The sequence below is a fragment of the Pristis pectinata genome, chromosome 19, assembly GCF_009764475.1.
Source record: "Pristis pectinata isolate sPriPec2 chromosome 19, sPriPec2.1.pri, whole genome shotgun sequence".
Taxonomy (NCBI): Eukaryota; Metazoa; Chordata; class Chondrichthyes; order Rhinopristiformes; family Pristidae; genus Pristis; species Pristis pectinata.
In genome coordinates, this window is record NC_067423.1 from 33,690,102 (window position 1) to 33,712,897 (window position 22,796).

At 40.8% G+C, this 22,796-nt stretch overlaps 1 protein-coding gene across 1 annotated transcript in view; it reads right to left on the bottom strand.

Moving 5' to 3' along the window:
• Positions 1-22,796, bottom strand: part of vwf (von Willebrand factor) — an 81,268-nt gene that overhangs the window by 480 nt on the left and 57,992 nt on the right. Inside the window, exons 37-48 of the mRNA XM_052034163.1 lie at positions 22,237-22,584; positions 19,023-19,234; positions 16,738-16,840; positions 16,066-16,140; positions 14,391-14,495; positions 11,660-11,862; positions 10,097-10,246; positions 7,472-7,585; positions 6,996-7,179; positions 4,349-4,389; positions 1,648-1,754; positions 206-371 (exon numbers count right to left, since the gene is read on the bottom strand). Coding sequence (XP_051890123.1) covers positions 206-371; positions 1,648-1,754; positions 4,349-4,389; positions 6,996-7,179; positions 7,472-7,585; positions 10,097-10,246; positions 11,660-11,862; positions 14,391-14,495; positions 16,066-16,140; positions 16,738-16,840; positions 19,023-19,234; positions 22,237-22,584 — 1,808 coding nt within the window. The remainder of the gene's footprint in view (positions 1-205; positions 372-1,647; positions 1,755-4,348; positions 4,390-6,995; positions 7,180-7,471; positions 7,586-10,096; positions 10,247-11,659; positions 11,863-14,390; positions 14,496-16,065; positions 16,141-16,737; positions 16,841-19,022; positions 19,235-22,236; positions 22,585-22,796) is intronic.

Sequence of the window (22,796 nt, forward strand, 5' to 3'; positions counted from 1 at the left end):
AATTAAAATAATTTAACTTTTAAAATGCTGATTACAACAAATAAAGTCACATAATTACTTATAAACTTTAAACTAAAGAATAATAATTTTGAAAAGTAATTTATTTTCCCTTTTGCCTTCAACATCTTTGCCATACAACCTCCACTGATATCAGCGGAGCAGGATCTGAGAGGCAATGCCTTGGCATGAGGGTGGGAAACCTTACTGAAACCAGGCTCCATTGCTGGACTCCAGGAGGATCCCAGTGACAGGGCAAACCGACAGATTCAGCCATCAGATCTGTCAGTAAGTCTCTGCATGTCATGGCACATTTGCACAAGTGATGATTTCCCAGAGTTTCAACAGCTGAACGCCTATAGTTCTCCAGGGAACTGTAGGCAATAATCAGCAAGATCTGGTCCCATAATCCAGCCTAATTATTTTAATATATTAAAATTGCATATGAATAAAGTAAAAGGAGAAATGTTTTATCATTGACATAAAACTAGAATTACAGCCTGAACATTATAAAACCATAACTTGGTCCATACTTTATTCATTCCAAAATACAGGCATTATGATGTATTTTCATGCTAATGGGGCTTTTAGATCTGTACCTCACTGCATATTCGTTGGTGTGACTCAAGTGAAACATCCAATCAATTTTAAAACTTCCAAAATGATGATCACTTAACACCTCACAGAGATTACTTGGGCTAGGAGGAGAGCACATGAGCCCAATTTGTAACGTGTACTCCCACCACACATGTTTCTGTGTGGAGAACTAACCATAAAGTGCATCCCTCAATTTGTATATTCTATCATCATGTTCAAATGCTGTTATAACATGCGCTATAAGGTGAACTTGCAAGGGTTGAAGTACAACTGGAGTAAAGTTGTTTGGAAAGACTTGTTGGCAATGTAGCCATGTAATCAAAGAGAAGGCCAGAAACATTTTTATTCAGGTTTGTCATGGGTCATCACCTTTCATTTATTTTGTAAGGGGAGGTATTTGTCTTTGGGTGCTAGCATTAACATATGTGACAGTATTGATTATTTATGGAACTCATCTCTTGAAGTTTCATCCCATAGGCTTAACTAATATGGTCTCATGCATTTAGCGCCATTGGCATAAGCTCAGTTTTTAAACATATAAAGTAGTTTCAAATTTAATTTTGGGAGATCATTTGTCTGTAGAAACACCTCACTATCCTATCCAAAGTGGTATTTCTTTAAAAATTCATTAATTCTTGTTTCTTTTCGATTGGCAATGATCTAAATGTCTATAAGGTCCAAGGTTAATAAGTGCTCAGCAGGCTTCATCACAGGAGAATGTTGCTCCATGTCAAGAGTATTCTCCTCACCAGCTGGTATTTTGTCAGTGGAATGATTTCGAGCACATTCAGAGATAAACCTGCCATACACTGTTTCTCCAATAATTTGAAATATCAAACCTGATACTTTTTATTAATAAGGAATTAAAGGATCTGATAAATCCCAGACAGATTACATTGTTTGGTAACTTGGTAATGGCCAACTAATTTAACATGTTATCCATTCCTTTGGATAGCCAGTTTGAATTTGGTTACTCTCCTCATTCCCACCCCATGTATGACGGATGAAATAATGAAATCATTCATAGGAATACACAATGAAATGCTATCTTACATCAGGGCAATTTGTACAACGCACAATTCTACATTCAAGTGTATATTTGCCCGATTTACTGAGCAATGACACAGAGTGCAGTCATCAATCTTCACAGATTCTCCCACCTAGGAAAAGCAGAAGAAGTTAACTCACTGATAATATTTAATGTGAAACATTCAAGCATGGGAGCATGTCATTCTGATAGGTTAAGGCTTCCATATCTGATCTGAATGATTGGTTACTGTGCACTCATATCTCATTTAATAATAGTGTCTTAATTTTTCAGCAACTCACCATGATCATTGTGGTTGGTCAATTATACCTTTTCCTATGGTAAAATTAACTGCTAACCTCTTCAACCTATGCCAAACACTACAAATATGAAATTCCACGGAGAGTCCAATATAGTGGAAATTTGCTGGGTGAAGAGTTAGTTATAAATTATTTTAAAACTTGCAGCAGTAAAATCAAAATCAATATTCTTCAATATGATTGTCTTCCTGAATTTTTGACTGTAATTAATGTGATTCTGAAAATCTCCATCAGTGGGAAATTTAATCAAAGGAATAAAGGTAGACCATCAATGAGTAGAATATAAGATGAAAACTTTTGGTGATTTCAAGGGCACAGTTTCATCTCAGCTTGAGATCATGACAATGAACTACATCAAGCTTTGCTCTCCTTTGACCTCCTCCATTAGGTTATCATTGTGTTAAACTCTCCAAAAGTTTAATTGAACAGTTATTTCTGCAAAAAAAGCCAGCACCTCCAAGGAGGATATCTAAAATTTACCTAACTGTGAGGAAATTCAGGACCCTGCAGGTCTGTGGATATGCACATGTATATGTGATTAGTGCATCCTCCCAAAACCACTCAAGATTTAAATTTCTGTGCACGACCATCAGAAGTGTTGCATGTGATTGTCAGACTTCCGATCACAATCAGGTGCAGGGAATGAATGAGTTTTTCATTTGCTCTCCTGGTGGTAAGTTTACCAACTGGAAGCAAAAAGTTATAAAACTTCATCCATGGAGGTAATAGAGCAAATTGGTGATTTTAAGGTGGAAGTCTCAGCTTGAATTAAACTCAAATTTCACATTTCTCAATTCAGTAAATCAATTTCCAAAATATGCTGTGGAAAAACTCCACTATGTACAGACAGTTGTACTGAAATATGTAACAAACAAGCAGCTTGATTTCAGTGTCATTCAGCACACTGCTCCAGTGCTTTCAACAGTGTGAATCCTTTGTAATCAGTTAAAAACTGGCCCTTCTCATTCTATTAATGGTAAAAGAAAATGAGGCAAATTCAAGTGAAGCAAGACCCAATGTGATCAGAATCATAAAGAACACAAGATGATTTCTGGAAACACACAGTCGGTCAGGCAGCATTTGTGGAGAGAGAAACAGAGTTAACGTTTCTGGTCGATAAGCTTCCATCAGAACTCGAAATGTGAAATGCTAACTTATCTACTGTCTTCATGGATACAGCCTGGCCAATTGAATGTTTCTGTTTTTATGTCAGATTTCCAGCATCTGCGGTATTTTAATTTTATAATAGGCAAGATAATCTTCTTTCAGAAATGTTGCCTATTTTAAAAGATTCTAGTGTCCGGAGACTGTTGTTGTGCAGTTCACCTCATTCTGTCTGCCCCCCTCCCACGCCCCCCCCCCCCAACACTTACAACAGTATGGTGCAAAGAGGACTCTAAACTGCAGTAATTGCTGATAGTGCACACAAGGAGGAACTACCAAGGAACTTGCAAGATAAAATGTTTTCTTGTCCAGTATTATATCCCGCCAGCTTCTGTAAGGCTGGTACAGCTACTCATGTCTGGTTGGACATATTTCTCAAATGACTTCTTGCAGCTGACTGCCTGCCCATCCAGTAGGAGTTTTTTACCTTCTGAGTATTTTCAGCTTTTTCTGTTTTCATTTTTTTAATTTCTAATATTTTCAAAATGATCATACAGAAGTATTCAAAGAAAAACATGGACTTATTTTTAATGTATTTGTGACTTTTCCAGGTTGTTCATAGCAATGCCCAAGAGATTAATCATTAATTCCTGGACAATCGCAGAGGGCTGGTGATCATAAATACTACACCACTATTGGATCACATATTTAACCATTATAAGGAACTGGACATTTTGAAAAGGCACACCAGAAATGAAGAGGTTGGACATTACTTCAGCATGGAAATCAATATCAAACAGGCAAGATCAAACATTGATTCCTGAGCTTTCAAAATACTGGGAGCCAAGCGTAGCACAGAACCTTGTTCAGCTCAGTTTTTTTTCTGCATACTAGCCTTAATCTATTCCTTCATGCTCCACCTCTGCCCATCCAAAAGTTTCTACCACTGGTAGTGTGCCCTTATATTTTCATCTCACTCCTTCACAAGTCACACCACTCTAGGAAATATTCCTCTCTGTCTTTCAAAACCAGACCATCAACCATTCAAACTATTTATTTCCAGCATCTCAAACTATGGACCTCTTCTCCTCCGACAGTCTTCCTTTATTCCTTTCTGCTGTAGTTTTCTAAACTCAAAGTTGCTGTCACCTGGCTACTGCAGCTTGATTTATCTCTTCATTCACTCTTTTCCATCAAGATTCACACTTTAACCCTTAACTTTTCATTCTGAAGCACAACTACTATTGCATTATGTACAACAGAGCAATGTTAAATAATATAATGTAACCAGCCATTCTCTTACCCCAATGGTGGATCCATTTAGCAAGCAAACATTTCCTGGAACTGGAACATAAATATTGATTAATTGTATTTATGCACATTTCCCTATGATGTTCATATCATCCTAACATTTAAACCGTGAATTTTATTCATTAAACAATTTATAATAAAATATCCTCAGGAGGGGTCTTGATTTGAAATTTATGCCTTTTATTATTTTATGCATTTAATATTGATGTTACAAGACCAATTTAAGGGGGAGAGGATTTTAACTGGTGGAAAATAACCATGCAAAAGTCTGACTGAGAGCTTCATTATAGACCTATTTTGAGAAATCTGGTTATCGCCTTATTTGGTTTGCGAAGTGGATCCACTGTAGCAGTAATAACAAACTGGAATTCACCAAAAAAAAAATCACAAATTGGGATATCCTTGCTTTAAGGAATTGTTATTGTAGGTTGCTTCCCTTTAAGATTGCTGTAACCTGACCTGCAGGTTTCACACTCACTAGATGGTTGCCAGATAGGCAGTTGCCAAGCTATTCATCAGCTGAGGCTTTGCAAGTGCACCAGTGCTTTAAAGGGTTCTTGCCAAAGAAATTTGAGGAAAACAGGGGTGAGAGGAGGAAAAGAGGATTAAGGTGATAAATGGTGCACGAGTCTTCCTGGTCGTCTTTCTGTGGCCGCTGATGGTCACAAGTGCCCGCAAACTGAGGCAAATAAACCAAATAAAAATAATTCCTGGTAGTTTCAGGAATTCTTAACATATAATAATGACGTCTTGGGTGGGAAAGATCTTAATTTATGTATAGTGCACAATTTCTTGAAAGATGTATTCCTCATTTAGCTATGACTCAATAATGATGGTCGCAGGGTGCGACCTTTGGATCTAGGTTCCGCCGGAAAGTAACTAATGCTGGGAATAAGATAGGCAAATGAACGCAGTGTTTGGCTGAATGATGCCCAGATGTAGCCAGTCCAACTTCCCAACTGGCAGGATTTCAAACAGGAAGTTGGCACAAGCACTTCAACACAGGCAAATCTTTCCTTGTAACGTCAACTTACGCATGAATGGATCCAGTTCCTGAACACTGATCACCTGATAAAGCAAGTTACTGATTTTCTTGCCAATAGTGCAATCTGAAGTCAGCTCTTGGGTATAAAATTGGCAATACAGAGCATGCACTTCTGGCCTTTGAATAAGGAGGCACTCATATTGATATTACAGTACTTTTCAGGGTTTCAATGCTTAATATCAGTTTTGGATTGAGGAAAAGACCAAGATTATTTCAGCTGCAGTAGGTGAACTGCCATTTCCACCCTAACCTACACAAATCCAAGCACACACATGCTAACTTCTCCCAATGATGCCATGAACAATAATGGTTCTGTGCTCTCCAGTTGTGCCTCCCATTGGAATCTGACCCAAGATTGCAGCAAGCAATGGGATACATGGCCTTTAGCTGTGAACATTATTGCAAAACTGAATATCTATGACTCCAGCTCTTTCCACACTACCTCAGGGGCGGGGGTGAGGGAGTAAGGGGAGGTAAGTGGTATCATTGATCAATTTACTGTGAGTAGGTGCACTAATTGCACATTGATGTGCTATACACCCAGAGAATCACTTTCAACAACCTCTTCAGAGAAAAGTAGCAGTGGAATGAAAGAGCATTTTCCAAAATGCAGGTTATTCATGACACTCACTAAGACCCCTAAAAAGCAATTACATTGTCTTCATGACCCACTTCATCAATGTTCACATGGTCAGTGACCAGGAACAAAGGAGCATGCATGTGATGCTCGCATCCCAGGCAGAAGATTAGGGACCATCATTTTCCAAGGAAACCATTCCGCCTGAACCTTTTGAAGGAGAAAGTGGAAAGATAACTCATAGGGAACGATTTTCTTCACCATTTGGGAGATTGAAAATCTACCTTCCATTCATTAACCAGAAACATTCCAACTGGAGTCATTAGTGTCATCCATAACAGATCAACCTCAGTAACTCAGTCCAGCTAACTTCTCCCAGTGATGCCATGAACAATAATGGTTTATAAAAATAACTGCCAGTCAACTAAAATAAAGGGAGCTTGGGCTGGTACCAGTTCCCCGTGACAACAGTGACTCTCTTAAAGAGGCATATATTCTGTATTAAAAACAGGAAATCTCAGAAAAGCTCAGCAGGTCATACAGCATCTGAGGAAAGAGAAAAAGAGATAATGTTTCAGGTCCTGGGCCTTTCATCAGAACTTAAGTTCTTAAGAAGTGAAATGTTAATTGTTTTTCTTTCCACAGATGCTGCCTAACCTGCTGAGTCTTCCTGCATTTCCTGTTTTTATTGTGGATTTCCAGCATCTCTCTATTTTTTTTATTTTCCTTTACATATTCTGTATGGTATCAGGGGCAATTTTGCAATTCAGAATTAATGACAAATTTACAGGCTCACAGAATGCCTCTCAGGGAGGTCCAGCTTGTGATTTACACCTTTTTATTTCAATGTACGAAAGATTCATGGGCTGCGTTCTCTGAATTTGCAGCAATAGCACCTGGTATATTTTATGTATTAACGGCACTAACTACACCAATGTGGTGGATCAGCCTTTTCAAATACTTATCACGGAGGATGTGTGTCATCAAAATACAAAGAGGATAAGTTATAAAACTCACCACATTGGCATACAGGACAACAGTCTATGATTTGGTCACACTGCAGCTCATAACCAAGAGGACACTTAGGCACATCAATATGGGAACAGGACTTATTCTTTTCATGCCGAATCACTTCCCCATTGACTTCCAAGCACTCACGTACAATGCACGGATTTTTTGGGGATATCCACTGATCACCAGCCTGCAACATAACAACAAGGAGTTACACTCCACAGACATAAGCTGCAAATGCCAACAGATGTGTCCCTGAATACTTTGAAGTAGTATTCTTTTCAAATTAATATCAGCAATGTAAAATTATGTCCAGAATAATCTGCCCCAAAATAGTTATCCATTTTGGAATTTACCTCCTCAGACTAATGTGTAAAAGGATACTTAAATGTCTAAACAAAAATTATTTCAACACATTGTGGAACATGTCTTAAAAATCCTATGTACTGATTAACATTTCTGGAAGGGCCTTGCCCACTCACCTGATGTATAATTTTGACAGGGTCTGCATCACCTCTTTGCAAGATACTTTCTTCACACACTGATTGCTTGCATTTTCCACAGCAAGCACCTTCCTCTTCTCTGTAGCTGTAACCCTGTGGATGAAAAGTTACCCACACTGGAATCATTCCAAGCTCTGGCTCAAGTTGTTTTAATCACGGGCCACATGATTGTTATTGACTCAAATTCAACATTTACTTTTGGGTACCAACTTAAATGTTGTTTTAAATAAAAGTGTACCCAGCTGTCAGATTCACTCTCCTGATATTTGAGTTTGGAGATGGAGAATTTCAAGATAATGAATGATGCCTGAAGCCTTTTTTTTCTATTTAATTACCTTAACTGGCAACGTGCTATAATGAGCTATAATATACTAAAGTCTGGTACCTTTCATCTCGGTAGGCACCTCACAGACAACCTGTTAACTCCCAACCTCAAAGTGTTCATGGTGCTTAATCTGTTTGCAACCAACAGAGGCCGCAAAGTATCCATAGTGTCCTGAAGTCCACTATAATTAGCACTTATGAAGACTTATGAAAAGCTTCTCTATCAGAAAGCACCAGGATGTATTTAATGAGAATTACCAGGAGATCCAGGAGCTAATTAATTAAGAATGCAAGGTGCTCTTAGATTGGAAATTCTATCACACCACGAGGAGAATAAAACAAGCCCAGAGGCATCTGAAGGTCCTACAGAAAACTTAGGACTTAAACAACAGATGGTGGGTGAAAAGACAACAAGATATCCAGTAACTAGCTAATAAACTTAAAATGCATGGATTTTTCAGCACTGTTAAACACAGTGGCCCAAATACTTAAGGGCCCATCCCATTGAGAGCCAGGAATGGACAGAAAAGCAGGCAATTCCCAGTGAAAGGTGCACTTTGAGGAATCTCTTAACTGACCCATTATCTTTGATGCAGCTGTCTTTCACCTGACCCCACAGCACACTTTCTACATCCATCTTACAGGCAATTATAGACCAACAAGAGGTTGAAAAGGCCATATAATAATGAAAGAGAGCAAGGAACAGAGAGCAGCCCTGCTGAGATTCAAAATTTTGGTGGAGAGGAACTTCTGACACAAATTCACAACCTCACCTCCCCTGTATGGGAGGAGGACGTCAAGCCTGAGCACCTCACAAATGTCAAAATTGTGACAGTCCTCAAGAGAGACTATCCCTGATTTGGGGGGGGGGGGGGGGGGGTGGTGGGGGGGTGGGGGTTTTTTCCTGTTGTCTACCACATGGAAAGTCATCACAAGGCTCCTCCTCAAACATCTCCTCTCAGTGGTCCAGGAACTGATTCCCAAATTGACAACTTGTGCCTACAACAAATCTTAATGTCATGAAACATTCTCTAGAAGCCTTAACAAATAAAATTTGTTGTCAAGATAATAAGATGAAATCAGAACATGGACATGGAAGCTTGGTCAAAAAGATGGATATTTAGGGACATCTTAAAGGATAGGTGGAGAGGCAGGATGTTTAGGGAGGGAATTCCAGAGCTAGGACTTGGGTAGTTGAAGACATGACCATCAAACGTGAAGAACTGGGAATGCCAGTGAGATCAAAATTGGAGGAGTTCAGCCATCCTGAAGGACTGTAAAGCTGTAGTTCTTCAGGGACAGGGAGGGGTTAGACTGTGGTGGGATTTGAAAATGGAACAAGTGCACATGGATCTTGGATAAATGGGATTAACATGAGATTGGATTGGGCCAGCCAAGTTTGGATTGGGCACAGCACAAATTTATGCTGGCCATGGGCATGTTGGAATGGAGAAGGTGAGGAAAGGGGTTTCAGCAACTGATGAGCAGAGATTGGGATGGATTAGGTAATGTTTTGTGGTTGGTGATAGAGCAACTGTAGAACAGGGATCTTGACTCATGGTGCAATTCAATGCTACAACACCGTGGTATGAGGCCAAATTTAAAATAACAAGCAGGTTGACAAATGGAAAATGGGGACCCAACAGAATTCCTTCAGTTGCCCCAATATTTATTTGGAGAAAACTTCTGACAAATCAGAATTGAATGTCAGTCACGTAGTGTGACAAATTAAAGTGAGTGGAGGGATTGAAAGAGGTGATGGTGGGACACAGTTGGGTGTTGGCACATACGAGGAACCTGACATACTTTGGAACCCGGTTACCCAGTGGAAGTAGGTAGGTGAGTAATATATGGGAGCCCAGGGATGGATCTTTGCAACTATGAGGGAGCAGGAGGTGAAGCCATTGACTCTCTGGTCACATGAGCCATGTGCTACTTTTGAAGAAAATGTCCTTACCTGAAGATCACAGATTCAGAGATGAACTTCATCTCATGTTCAAGATGCACCAATGCAGTCACTGCTGTTTAGTCAAAAGGATATTTGTAATAAACTTCCTTTGAAGTCTTTGTCACACATGTTGATTGCAAATCTTATGCCTGACCTTGTCCAATATCGACAGCTCTGGTCTTGCATTAATTAAACACTCAGCTAAATCCTGCTATTAGGCTGCCACATTTTAAACCATAAAAACCCTTCAAGTTCTACTGAAATTGTAACAATTAAGTGCACACTTTAGGTTTGAAATTTTCATATAAAAAAATTCACGTGTTCTTACTTACAATTGGACAATTCTTGTTACAGGTTTTGACAACACACTGCACCTCAAGAAGCCCTGTGATGCTGTCCCTTCTGTTGGTGCAGGAACATTCCTTACAAGATTCCTCCCAAGTTCTCCCAACCATGTAGACAACATCATTATGAATGCAAACCTGTTCATGAAAAGTAACAAATGTCATGTGCACAAACCAGCACCTTAATATATCATGTAACATGTAATGCATAGGTACAGTAATATCTTGTGATAATAACAAACCCACACACTAGCACACCATCATGGCATCAGGTCAAGTTGGTTTAATCCAACATCTCGCTTTAAAGTTGGTAATGAAGTGTCAGCAAGGAAAATGTGCTTGAGTACCAGGATAGAGCTTAAACCCACATCCTTCTAATTCAGTGTTATCCTGACCCACAGCTGACACGTATAGAATATCCCCACAGTGACCTAGATTTTAGATAATACATCATTACCAGTAATATACAATCACAGTAATGCTCACTCAGTATAATGATACTATAACATGCAGTCAATATTATCTCTCCACTTTAACATACCTCATGGTAACATGCACATTATTACTATCCTGATGGTAATACTCTCAGAGTAAGATCCTCTCACGGTTACATTGCCCCTTCACACACATTCCCCCCCTCACACCCACACATCCCTCACAGTCACACAAGCCCGCAGTCATCTTACCCAACAGTCACAAAACCTTCACAGTCACACTGCCCCACAGTCATTCCAGCCCACAGTCATAACCCCCAGTAGTCACACACCCTCCACATTAACATCCCTCTAGGTCATACCACAGGCATACAGTCACAACCCCTTCACAGTCACATCTGCCCAGAGTCACCCCACTCCACCCCAAAGAAACATTCAAGAGTCTCTTCCCCAGAGTCACACACCCTCATGGCAACATCCCCTTAGAGTAACTTCCATTCAGATTTTTGTTCTATTCACTTTTCTGGGATCTGTCTGTGCCAGCAAGGCCAGCATCTATTGCATATCCCTAACTGCCCTTGAATAGGTTCTGGTGAGCCACCTTCATGAATCACTGTAGTCCTTCTGGTGAAGGTTCTCACAGAGCATCATTGGATGGGGAGTTCCAGGAATTAAGCCCAGTGACAATGCAGGAATGCAATGTATTTGCAAGTTGGACTGATGTGCAACTTGGAATCTACAAGTGGGGGTGTTCTCATGCACCTGCTGCCCTTGTCCTCCTGGGAGGTAGGGGTTGTGGGTTTGGAGGTGCTATCAGGAGTTGCATAGGTGAATAATTACAGTGCTTTTTGTAGATGGTACACACTGCACCCCCTAATAATAACCTGCCTTTATTGTAATAGTCCCTTACCATAATATCCTGCAGGAGTAACTTCCTGTCAGAGTAACTTACTCTCACAGTATCATCCCCACAGAATAAGACACTGTCAGAGCATTAATCTCTCAAAGGTGCATCCCCTGACAATATCACCAGTATGATATCTACTTTCCTGCACAGCAATTTGGCTCAAGACCTGCAGAAACCAGGTTCAAGACAGCAGCGTACAGCTTCAGTTACCTCATTAGGTTCGCAGTGGGACGTGGTGCAGTTGCAATCATTTATTACCGACTTGACTGAATATCCAGCAGGGCAGCTTACAATTTCATTGCTGCAACTGCAAACACATTCATATCTGTCACAACATGTTGTTGCAATTGCTTTCAATATACGATGCGGTGGACACTTCATAGGTCGGCTCTTACACTTGTTCCTATTGCAGACTGAAAACAATAGAACATCTGGATTAGACTTTATTAATTACTTCTACACCTGTACTGTGACCCTTTGTTGCTTGCAATTCAGTGCCACATATATGTGAACAGAATTATTTGAGGTGTGGGTTACAGTGCCTCAGTTCTTACCAATATTGTCCCAGGCCTAAAGTTGGGATATAGAATTTTTCTGGCAGCTGGAGGACAAACATGACTTACAGGCTAGCAAGTCATGAGTCCTGATGAAGGATCTCGGCCCGAAATGTCGATTGCTTATTTCCCTCCATGGATGCTGCCTGACCTGCTGAGTTCCTCCAGCACTTTGTGTATTGCTCCAGATACATTCAGCATCTGCAAAATTTCTTGTGTCTCTTGCAGGCTAGCAATGCTGAATGGGTATAATCATGTCTCCCAATTAGTCAATCTACCATTGCAGTATGTGCCTTCTTCATGTTTATTAACAAGGGGCAGAACCATACTGAACAGTCCCACATTTAATTCCCAATCAATGCCAAGTTATCCAGCATCTGGAGAATGGGTAAACCACATTGTTTTAGAGAGAAAGGGGTGGTATGAGGGAGGGTGCATTGGGATCTTTGGCATCAGATGAAGAACATTCTGATCAGCACCAGGTAGCAAAGTGAGTTAACACAGACCAATGGTGAAAGCTCTGTTGAATGCCATGTTTTTATGGAATGGGTTTATTTTGTCTTGTTTTAGGAGTTAATTTTCCTTTGTACAAATTCAGGGGGCAATTTTCAGAAACGTATCCAGACACAAAAAAATCCACCAAGGTGGCCAAGATGGGGATCTTAAACTGAAACTCGACATTGTGCAAAACATCATCTTGGCAAAGGAATTGAAGCTTGTGGCGGAATGGTCTCCTGGAAACTTATTATGGGACTGTTTGCCACTTAATTGCTTTTTCCCAGCTGTCATTAAGGAGCCACATGGCAATTTGTTGGTCTCTGAACAGTGGTCAGCTGTATGGGAGAAAATACAGCATTGACATGGAGTCGAAGTCCTGTCACTATTTCATGCCCTGGAACTGTGCAAATCAAGGGAGAAATCAGGAGAATTTCGGAAACATCAACATTTCAACAGTAATCAAGCAACAAGGGTGGCACAGTGGCATAGCTAGTAGAGTTACTGCCTCACATTCCAACAACCTGGGTTCAATCCTGACCTCTGGCGCAGTTTGTGTGGAGTTTGCAGGTTCTCCCTGTAATTGCATGGGTTTCCTCCAGGTGCTCCATTTACCTCTCACCCTTGGTGCGTAGGTGAGTGGTAGAACCTGGGTTGGGGATGAGGTTGTCAATGGGGATATGGGGAGAATAAAATGGAACTGGCGGAGGGTTAACGTAATTGGATGCTTGATGGTCATTGTGGACACAATGGACCAAAGGGCCTGTTTCCGTGCTGTATGACTCTACAATCTGATTGAAAATCCGATCAGGTTTTCACCTAAAACGGTTGTGCCAGTCTATCTTACAGGAATCACTCGGAGAAAAAGCGAATATTTGGTCACTGGCTTTTGGCTAGTGGTCGCCATTGGTCTGGATAAGGAAAGGGAAGAGGTCAGTCAATCTCCATTGGCCTCTCAGTCATCTAGCAACATAATACAGTCAGCAGACTCGATGATTTCACAGGAAGTGGATATTTGGAATCTACATAGATTGCTCCACACAAGTTCCAACTAACCAGGGCTATGGGCCAAATGTGGGCAGATGGGACTAGCTTGCTGGGCAACACAGTCGGCATGGATGAGTTGGGCCGAGGGCCTGTTTCCATGCTGTATGACTCTATAGCCAGCTGAGAGACACAATTTTCTGGTTTAGAACCTCCAGGCAAGTTCAAAAGATGGCAATCCACAAATAGGATCAAAATTGTGTGCTAAAAGTAGACGTTCAAACTGTTAAACTTATTAGCACAGCAATCAATTAGTGCTTGCTTTACCCTTTGGCAAATAACTTTCTCTAATGTTCAACCACCCAGGTAGAGCGGTAGTTCAATATGAGAAAGTGTAGGCTCAGCTCAAGATGTGGCACTCTAGAGTTCACAAATATCTGCAAGACCAGCCGACTATCTATCCCGCTCTGCTGACAGCAATTTGTGTTGCCTTAGTTGACAACAGTGCAAAGTGTAAAAATGTGTGTGCTCCTCATAATTTTCTCTCTTGTTGGGCAAAGGTCTGTGTTGGGAGTATGTATTCAACAAATGGAATCTATGGCCCTTTCTCTGACCTACACCATAACATTAGGGCTGGTGACCATAACAAGGCCAGCAGAGACCTCTGAAATATCTACTTGTGTTAAAATACATGCCACATATTGTACTGATTTTAAGGAATTTCAAATTAATAAAATAAATGACAAATATAATACATTACTCTGACTTGTAAAATGATATATTTTTCTGGTCACTAAACACAAAAGATGTTTACACTGCAACTCCATGTGACACCAAATGTAGCAGTCCTGCCACTAGGAATGAAAGAACTGTTCACTAGTGAGTAACTAATTTTCCTAAAAACTCACCACATTCATAAATTGCCCTGCATTCGCCTGGATTCTTCAGTGAAAGTAAGCTCCCATCTTCACAGTTTGGGATAGGTTGCAATTCACAGGATTGAAAATCACAAACTATGGAAATGAAGAACATTCATCATTAGAGAACTGCTGCTTACTCCTAAACTTTAAGTAAAGATGCACAATGCATGAAGCATTGAACAAAATGCACAATTATTTCATCATCAAAGTATTCTGTTCTTAAATTTATGTCACAGGACATTAACACAGTAACACTAGGGGTTGCCTTCTACGTTATTTTAGTTGGGAATAAATTTCCTACTGAAATAACACAGAAGCTTCTTGACCCTCTGAGTTCCTCCAGCAGATTGTTTGTTGGTCCAGATTCCAGCATCCACAGTCTCTTGTGTCTCCGAATTTCAAATATGGTATTTTAGTATCCAGTAGTATAATTTGAAATTCTTTTTTGGCTCTCTACCTGTTAAAACCTGTGAAACTTTTATGTCTTCCATCTGAAGTAAGGCCGTCAAGGCTGTCTCTGTTTCTCTCTGTACAATGGTTGCCTAACCTGATAGCTATTTCCTGACATTTTCTGCTTTTATTTCAAATAATTGTATTCTGCTTTTGTACTAAAAAATTCCTTCTGATCTTGTTTCTGTCAGGAATTACTGAATGATCTACCTGGTAAGGATGTGTATGTCAAGGTTCCTGGAAATCATATCACAACGAAACTGATTTCTTTCACATTCTGAGGGCAGAATGGAAGTGAAACAACTCACACATTGTGGTAAGGTTGTAAGGGGGGGGGGGGGTGTTTATGGTTACATACAGTTATCATCTTGTCTTTGTATAGTGCTGCTGTTGCAGTTCATAAATGAATTAACTATGATAGTGTCACATTTAAGATTTAATTACAAATCTTTGGGTAAATACCCTTTACAACAACATTTTGCATTGACATGGCACTGTTATACTAAGACATACCAAGATGCTTTAGAAAAATACCATTAAACAAAATTGATATTAAACTATAAAGGAGATATTAGGGCTGGTGACCTTCATCAAAGCTCTAGGTTTTAAGGAGCAACTTAATGGAAGAGAAAATGATCAAGTAATTTTAGAGCTTAGGACCAAGATGTCAATAATCTGAGGATATAACTAAGAATTATGCATGTGGGTCAGACTGGAGGAAGCTGCAATCTCAGATGGCACTGGGGCTGCAGTAGGTTACAAATAGAGAACCAAATGCAGCCAATAAATGATAACAATTTGCATGTAAAATGAGTGATATCAAAGTACAAACACACCACAACAAAGTATTTTTAGCAAAATTTACTTGCCAGGTTGTGAGTGTAAATCGAACTTTCCCTCATTCTCCAAACATACATTGTTCAACATTATAATGTCATGCCAGCAGTCTTTGCCAGTAGTATACCTTGCTAAGTAATCCAGAAGATAACACCCATTTAAGCAAAGCATTTTCTGTACTTAACTCAATGAAGGAAAAAAAATCCTTTCACTTTGTAGTAAACAATGTAAAAAAAACTGTAAAAAATATCCTTTCACCAGTCTCTTATGTCTATTATGCAGAAAGAAACTACAGTGCTCTATTTTTCCTCAGAAATCATAAAGCATTAATGTATTTTGAATACTGTATTCAAGTGCTAGAAATGCTCATACATACAGCATTCATACTGTGGACAACATTCATCAGCGACCCGCTTTAATACAGGACTTTGACAGGTGCCACACGTGGGTACTAGAGAGAAGAAGGAAAAAAAAAATTCATTGTTTGAAATCAACAATCAGAACAGGCTTTCGTGTTTTGGAAATGATGACTGAATTTTGCAGAATTAGTTGCATGCATTATGTTCCCCTCATAGTTCATAGTTTTGTTAGCTCATACAGCCATGAGTTTGGAGCATTAGAATATTGCTAGCATAAGCATTCACACTGACAAGGTGAGGTTGCAGTGCCCAGGTTGCTGAGGGTGTCAAGTTTCAGAGTTTGGGCTTTAAAAGGGAGCTTCCAGTGTTAAGATTTACAACAATGTGAGGATTAGCTATTCAGTTTATTGACTGGTTCCAATGGTCATTTTAATGAACTTGCTAGCATGTATTTTTGCTTTAGTGATGTTTACTTAAGCAATGCCATTAATGACTTTTTAAGTAAGTTAGGGAAACAATTGGAAATCACTGTTCCAATAATATTCATTTTGTTGGGAAACTATAGCCCTGAAATTGCTGCATATTTTAAGTAGACAAATTCCCCCCACCAAAGAGGTTAATGCCAAACAAATTTGTTCATTCATTTAAACGCCCAGAGTCATTCTTAATGCTGCTGATAGTGTTTTTACCAGTTACGGTAGGGCAGGGCCGGTTTGTACAGTTGATCTGTTTGTTTTCTAAGCACATGCACAGCTGGCAGGGATCATGTTGAGGTATCCATGTATCCAAATACTACAAAATAAAGCACATTAGAAATATGTTAAATGCCTTTTGCTGGTCCATGCTATGACACGTTTGCCGAAGCTATTATTCGCCCTGCCACAAAAATTTCAAAACACGCAATTCTTCACTTCATGTTGCTTCATTTCTTCTTTGTTTCATCCTGTCCTCTATTGTGAAATTCCCTCTAGAAAGCTTGTAATAAAGGATAGTCAGTCTTGCCATTCTGACTTTCTCTGAAAGCCTCTTTCCCTCCCCACCAAAGTTTTCCCCACCAAAATCTCCAAATTCTCTTCCTAAACTGTCTCTGAAGCTTTGTTCTAAATTCTTGGCTAATCTTTAAATGGAGTTGTAGACATTTCAGTTTCTTTGATTGTTGGCAGCATGCATGGCCTTGTCTCATTTAATTTTTAGATTGAAGCCCAAACACTTTTGCAATACCTGTAAACTTATTTTCAAAGCTTATTAAGGTCCTGAAATGTGCACCACTGCTTCCTCTTCCCTCAAGAATTTGGATGAAGAGACACTGAACCTCCTCATTGGGAGGGCCAAGGATCCAGTGTGAAACGTGGGAGCGTTCACCCCTACCCCAAATACCAGAGAGGCTACAGCATCAAATTTCTGTCACGTGTTAGGCTCTCAGTAAAGGAACTATCACATTCAGAGGGTGTGATCATGGAGGGATATTCATCTTGAGTGATTGAAAATGGTAGCAAGACATGTTTCAGAGCTGACTTCAAAAAAGTATAATGATGTCAAACTGTGAAAACTGTCATACCTCACAAACCTGGGTAAATGTACTTACACTTTTTAGTTACTAAAGGAACCTCCTCCATCACCCTCACTTGTACTCTAACCCCTAGTCATCCACCGTTGGCTCCAAGAATTAGGAGCAGGAGGAGGCAACCAGAACCCTCAAGCCTGCCCTGCCATTTACAATGATCATGCCTGATCTATGCTGGCCTCAACTCCTCTTCTGTGCCAGTTCCACAGAACCCTCAAATACTTATCTATCTCTACCTTAAATATATCTAATGACCTGGCCTCCACCACCCAGGGGGCAGAGAATTCTGGAGATTCACTGCCCCTGAGAGGTGAAACTTCTGTGCACCACAGTTTTAAATGACCATCCCCTTATTTTGTAGTTATGTTCCCTTGTTCATGACTCCCACATGTGAAAAAATCTCAACATCTATCCTGTCAATATATTTGAATAAAATCACCCCTCTTTCTTCTAAACTCCAAGAAATACAGACCCAAACTGTCTACCCTCTCTTGATAGGACAACCCTCTCATCCCAGGAATCAGCCTGGTCAATCTCCTTTCGACTGCCTCCAACGTTACTATGTCCTTTTTTTAAAGGTAAGGGGACCAAAACTGTGCATAGTATTCCAGGTGTGGCCTCACCAACCCCCTGTACAATTGTAATAAAACATCCCTAATCTTAAACTCAAACCCATTTGCAATAAGTGCCAATGTGCCATTTGCCTTTTTAACCATTTGTTGGACCTGCCTGCTAATTTTGTGTGATTCATGCATTAGAATGCTTAGATCCCTCTGAACTTCACACATTTGCAGTCTCTTTCCATTTAGATAATAATCCGCCTTTTGATTCCTTTTACCAAAGTGCATGACCTCACACTGCCCCACATTACACTGCATTTGGCAGGTTTTCACCCAATCACTCAATCCATGTCCATCAGCACATTCTGAACTTCTGCACCTGTGCAATGCAGTGCAGGAATACAGAACATGTGTGCTGAAAGCAGGAGATATCAGAAGGCTATCAGGGAGGTCCATGGGCGGGACGCTGGTTTCCGCTGACTAGGATCTGATGGGCCATTGTGGATCATTGTGTTTCATGGAGTCACCACACGGGGTGGGACCTCGGGATGCACATGGAGTGAAACAATAGTGTGGCCACAGGAATCCCATCAGAGGCAAAATCCAAGGCATGAGCTAGATTGAAGGTGAACCTGATCATTCATCTCCACTGGTTTATAAAACTGGTTTGCACCAATCCCATCAAGTTACCAATGGGTAGTTTTAGGTTAAAATTGCCTCCTTTTGAGTACTGCTGAGAATTGTCATATTCAATGGTTTTGATTTCAGATGTCCAAAGTCTGCATTAGTTTCATTTGTTTCCTTAACAGCACCAGCATCTTAATATTACTTTCTGTTGTTACACATGTACCTGATGATGAACTTGCTGCTCATCCGTGCATTGAGTGCAGACATCTTCAGTGACACACTTCCCTTCCAATAGCAGTTTGCCCTCTGGACAGAAGCAGCCTTCAGTTGGAGAACCCAGGCAATTTGTAGCATTCATGTTTGCAATGTTTTTACAGTGCCGGATACAATTTACCCCACAAGCTTCGTACACAAAAGAGTTAGGGCAGTGCATGGCTAAAATGAAGAGAAAAAAAAAACAGGCAATGATGGATAAAAGCAAAATATACTCTATGAATTGCAGAAATTGGACTTCATGGATCCTGTTGTTTGGTCAGTTCGGTTGCCAAATCAGTTCCAGTTCGGTGACTAATGTACACGTGTATGCGTTGGTGAGGATCATGAGTGACACATTGACAAGGCTTTAGGAGTATGTGCATCTAATGTATTTACAGAGCAGGTGGTTCACAACATGGTATGGTGGCATAGATAGTCATTCAAATTTCTGCCCCACAGCTCCATGGAGCCGGCTTCAATCCTGACCTTGGGTGCTGCCTACTTTGCATGTTCTCTCCCATGACTTGTGCAGGTTCCTGCCAGATACGCTGGTTTCTCCTCACAGTTTATTGGCTACTGTAAGTTACCTCTTGGTTCAATGGCGAGGAGAATTGATGGGAGAGAGAATAAGTTGGAGGGTTACAAGGAAAATAAGGAGAAGGAGGATGGGACTGATGGGATTGCTCTGCTGAGAATGAGCATGGACCCGATGGGCTGAATGGCCTCCCTTTTGTGTTGTTATAAGTAAGCCAAGCTATGTAAGGTGCTGACTTGACACCAGCAATAGCAAGTTGGAGCTCAAGCTCCAGCTATTGCTTTCATAACTCTGCATAGCTGATCACAGCCGTTAGTCAGCAGTTCAAGGTCTTTTCAAAATGTTGCCCTAAAGATGTACATCGTTCAGTCCAATGTGTAAATCCAATGTTGAAGACTAGTGTCAGTGAAATACAGTATAATTAGCAGGACAACATTGTGTGCATGTGAATACATGAAGGTAGGAAATACTGATGTAACACTTCTTCATATCGTGAGTTACCCTGTGGTGTCAACAAGTTCCACCACCTACAAGGGGGATGCCAGTTATTCCTTTGGGAATTTTGGAACCTAGGGAAATGTCAGTTGCTTGGTTCCTGTTTTGAGCAGCTGATTGATTGGATATGACATTGGTATTGGCTGGAAGGCATGTCAATATTTAATGCATTGGTAAGTTTCACATTCATGAAAGGAGTCAGCCTTGTGTGTTAACTGAGTGCAGATCACCTCCAGCAGCTAACAGCTTTATGACAGTACACAATTTAGAATCAAAGTCATAAGAGGTACAGCCTGGAACCAGGCCCTTCAGCCCACCTAGTCCATACTGACGACCAACTACCCATTTACACTTATCCTGCATTAATCCCATTTTTTATTCTCCCTACGTTCTCAACTCCCCACAGATTCTACAATTCACCGACACACTAGGGTCAATTAAACTGTGAACCTGCACATCTCTGGGATGTGGGAGGAAACCAGAGCACCCGGAGGAACCCCAAGCAGTCACAGGGAGAACGTGCAGACCACACACACAACACCCGAGGTCAGGATTGAACCTGGGTTTCTAATGCTGTGAGTCAGCGACACTACCAGCTGCGCATTGCGCTGCCCTTTGAAACAGGGTTTCTTTGGTGTGAAATGCAACATGAAGCACAGGACCTCAACTGCAACACCAATTCAGCCCAACACTTGTGGCCAACAAGGTGCTCCACAGTCTGCACACAAGCACACAGGTTGGGGTGTTATATCTGTGTCCACAGGGGCTCCTGATATTGCTGAAGAGATAATGTACTGCAGTTCAACAAGTGAGAGTGAAAGAGTTAGTAGGAAAGATTCAAGGTGATGTACCAAACCAATTAAGCTAATGACACCTAATTCCTTCTGCCTGCACATAGTCCATATCTCTCCACTCTCTGCACATTCATGTGCCTATCTGACAGCCTCTTAACCACCTCTATCATATCTGCCTCCGCCCCCCACCTCTAACAGCGATTTCCAGGCACCTACTACTCTCTGTGTAAAAAGCTTGCCCCGCACATCTCCTTTGAACTTTCCCACTGTCACTTTAAATGTATGCCCTCTAATATTAGATATTTCAACTCTGGGAAAAAGATACCGGCCATCTACTCTATTTACACCTCTCATAATTTTATAAACTTCTCTCAGGTCTCCCCTCAGCCTTCTCCACTCCAGAGAAAACAACCCAAGTTTGTCCAACCTCTCCTTATAGCATCTGCCCTCTAATCCAGGCAGCATCCTGGTAAATCTATTCTGCATCCTCTCTGTAGGCTCCACATCCTTCCTGTAATGGGGTGACCAGAATTGAATGTCATACTCCAGATGCAGCCCAACCAGGTGGAGAACATTCAAAACGTTCAGTCCCTCAGGCCCACTCCATCAATTAATGAAGCAATGGTTAACCTCCCTTTATCATCTCCCCTAAGTTCTCTGATACCCTTAGCCAACAAAATTCAGTCGATCCCCGTCTTGAACACTCCAATTATTCCATCATCCACCACCTTTGGCAGAAGGGATTCCAAATTTAATTTTCTCTTTATGTGGTAATCTTCTTCCTGATTCCACTCCTAAGTGATCTGTCTCTAATCATAATCATACTTTTTTGTACTGGATTCTCCTACCTAAGGAATTAGTTTTTCTTTATCTGCCCAAGGGACCCCTTTAATTTAAGCATGCATATAAATGAAGAACTGGTTCATTTTGAATGTATCAACTGCTTCATATTATTGCTACCTGCTGGCACAATGGCACAGCTGGTAGAGCTGCCCTCTCACAGCACCAGAGACCCAGGTTCAATCCTGACCTAGGGTGCTGTCCATGTGGAGCTCTCCCTGTGGCTGTGTGGAGCTCCCCCCAGTGCTCCAGTTTCTTCCCACTTCCCAAAGACATGCGGGTCGGTAGATAAATTGCTCCTATTGTGTAGGTGAGTGGTAGAATCTGGGGGAGATTGATGAGGATGTGGGGAAAATAAAAAAAATAGGATTAGTGTAAAATTAGGAGGTTGGTGTGAACTTGCTGGGTCAAAGAGCCAGATTCTGTGCTTTGTCTCTCTATGGCTCTAGGCTGGGCCTGTCAGATCCCCTGTGAGATCACTGAAAGGGAGGGATTTAACACACAAAGCGATTACTTACGGCAAAAACTCTCCGACCTCCAACTGACGCAGATGCCCAGAAGTTTGCACCTGAAACTATATGCAGAAATAGAGTCGCACACCTCACTGCCGTTACAAGCCTTCTTCTGACAGAGTCTGAGGTATGGCTGTGGGTCAACCACCTTCTGACATTCCTCAAATACTGAGGAGAGCAGAATGTTACATTGATCGCCTGTTGACACACAGTCATGGACCTGTGGCACTTCTTCGGCACAATGCTGCGGTGATGGTTCCTTCAGAGTCCAGTCATTTATGAACAAGAGGCTACTTTCAGCAATAGAACCATTTCGAAGTTCAAAATCATTTAACTGATTGTTGTCACATGTTCCTGGAAACAAAGGGGAAAGCAGAGGTGGGGGTCAATTAAGATGTTATCTGACAAGAGTTACATTACAAGAATTACAGGGCATCCTTAATGCAGTATGTTCCAAGCTATAAAACAAAAGATGTCTAAGACAGGAATCGCCCCCCTAAGTAAAATGAGCCACATGAAAAAAATCATCAAGCAACATATGGGTGATGCAGTTAATTTGTTATTCA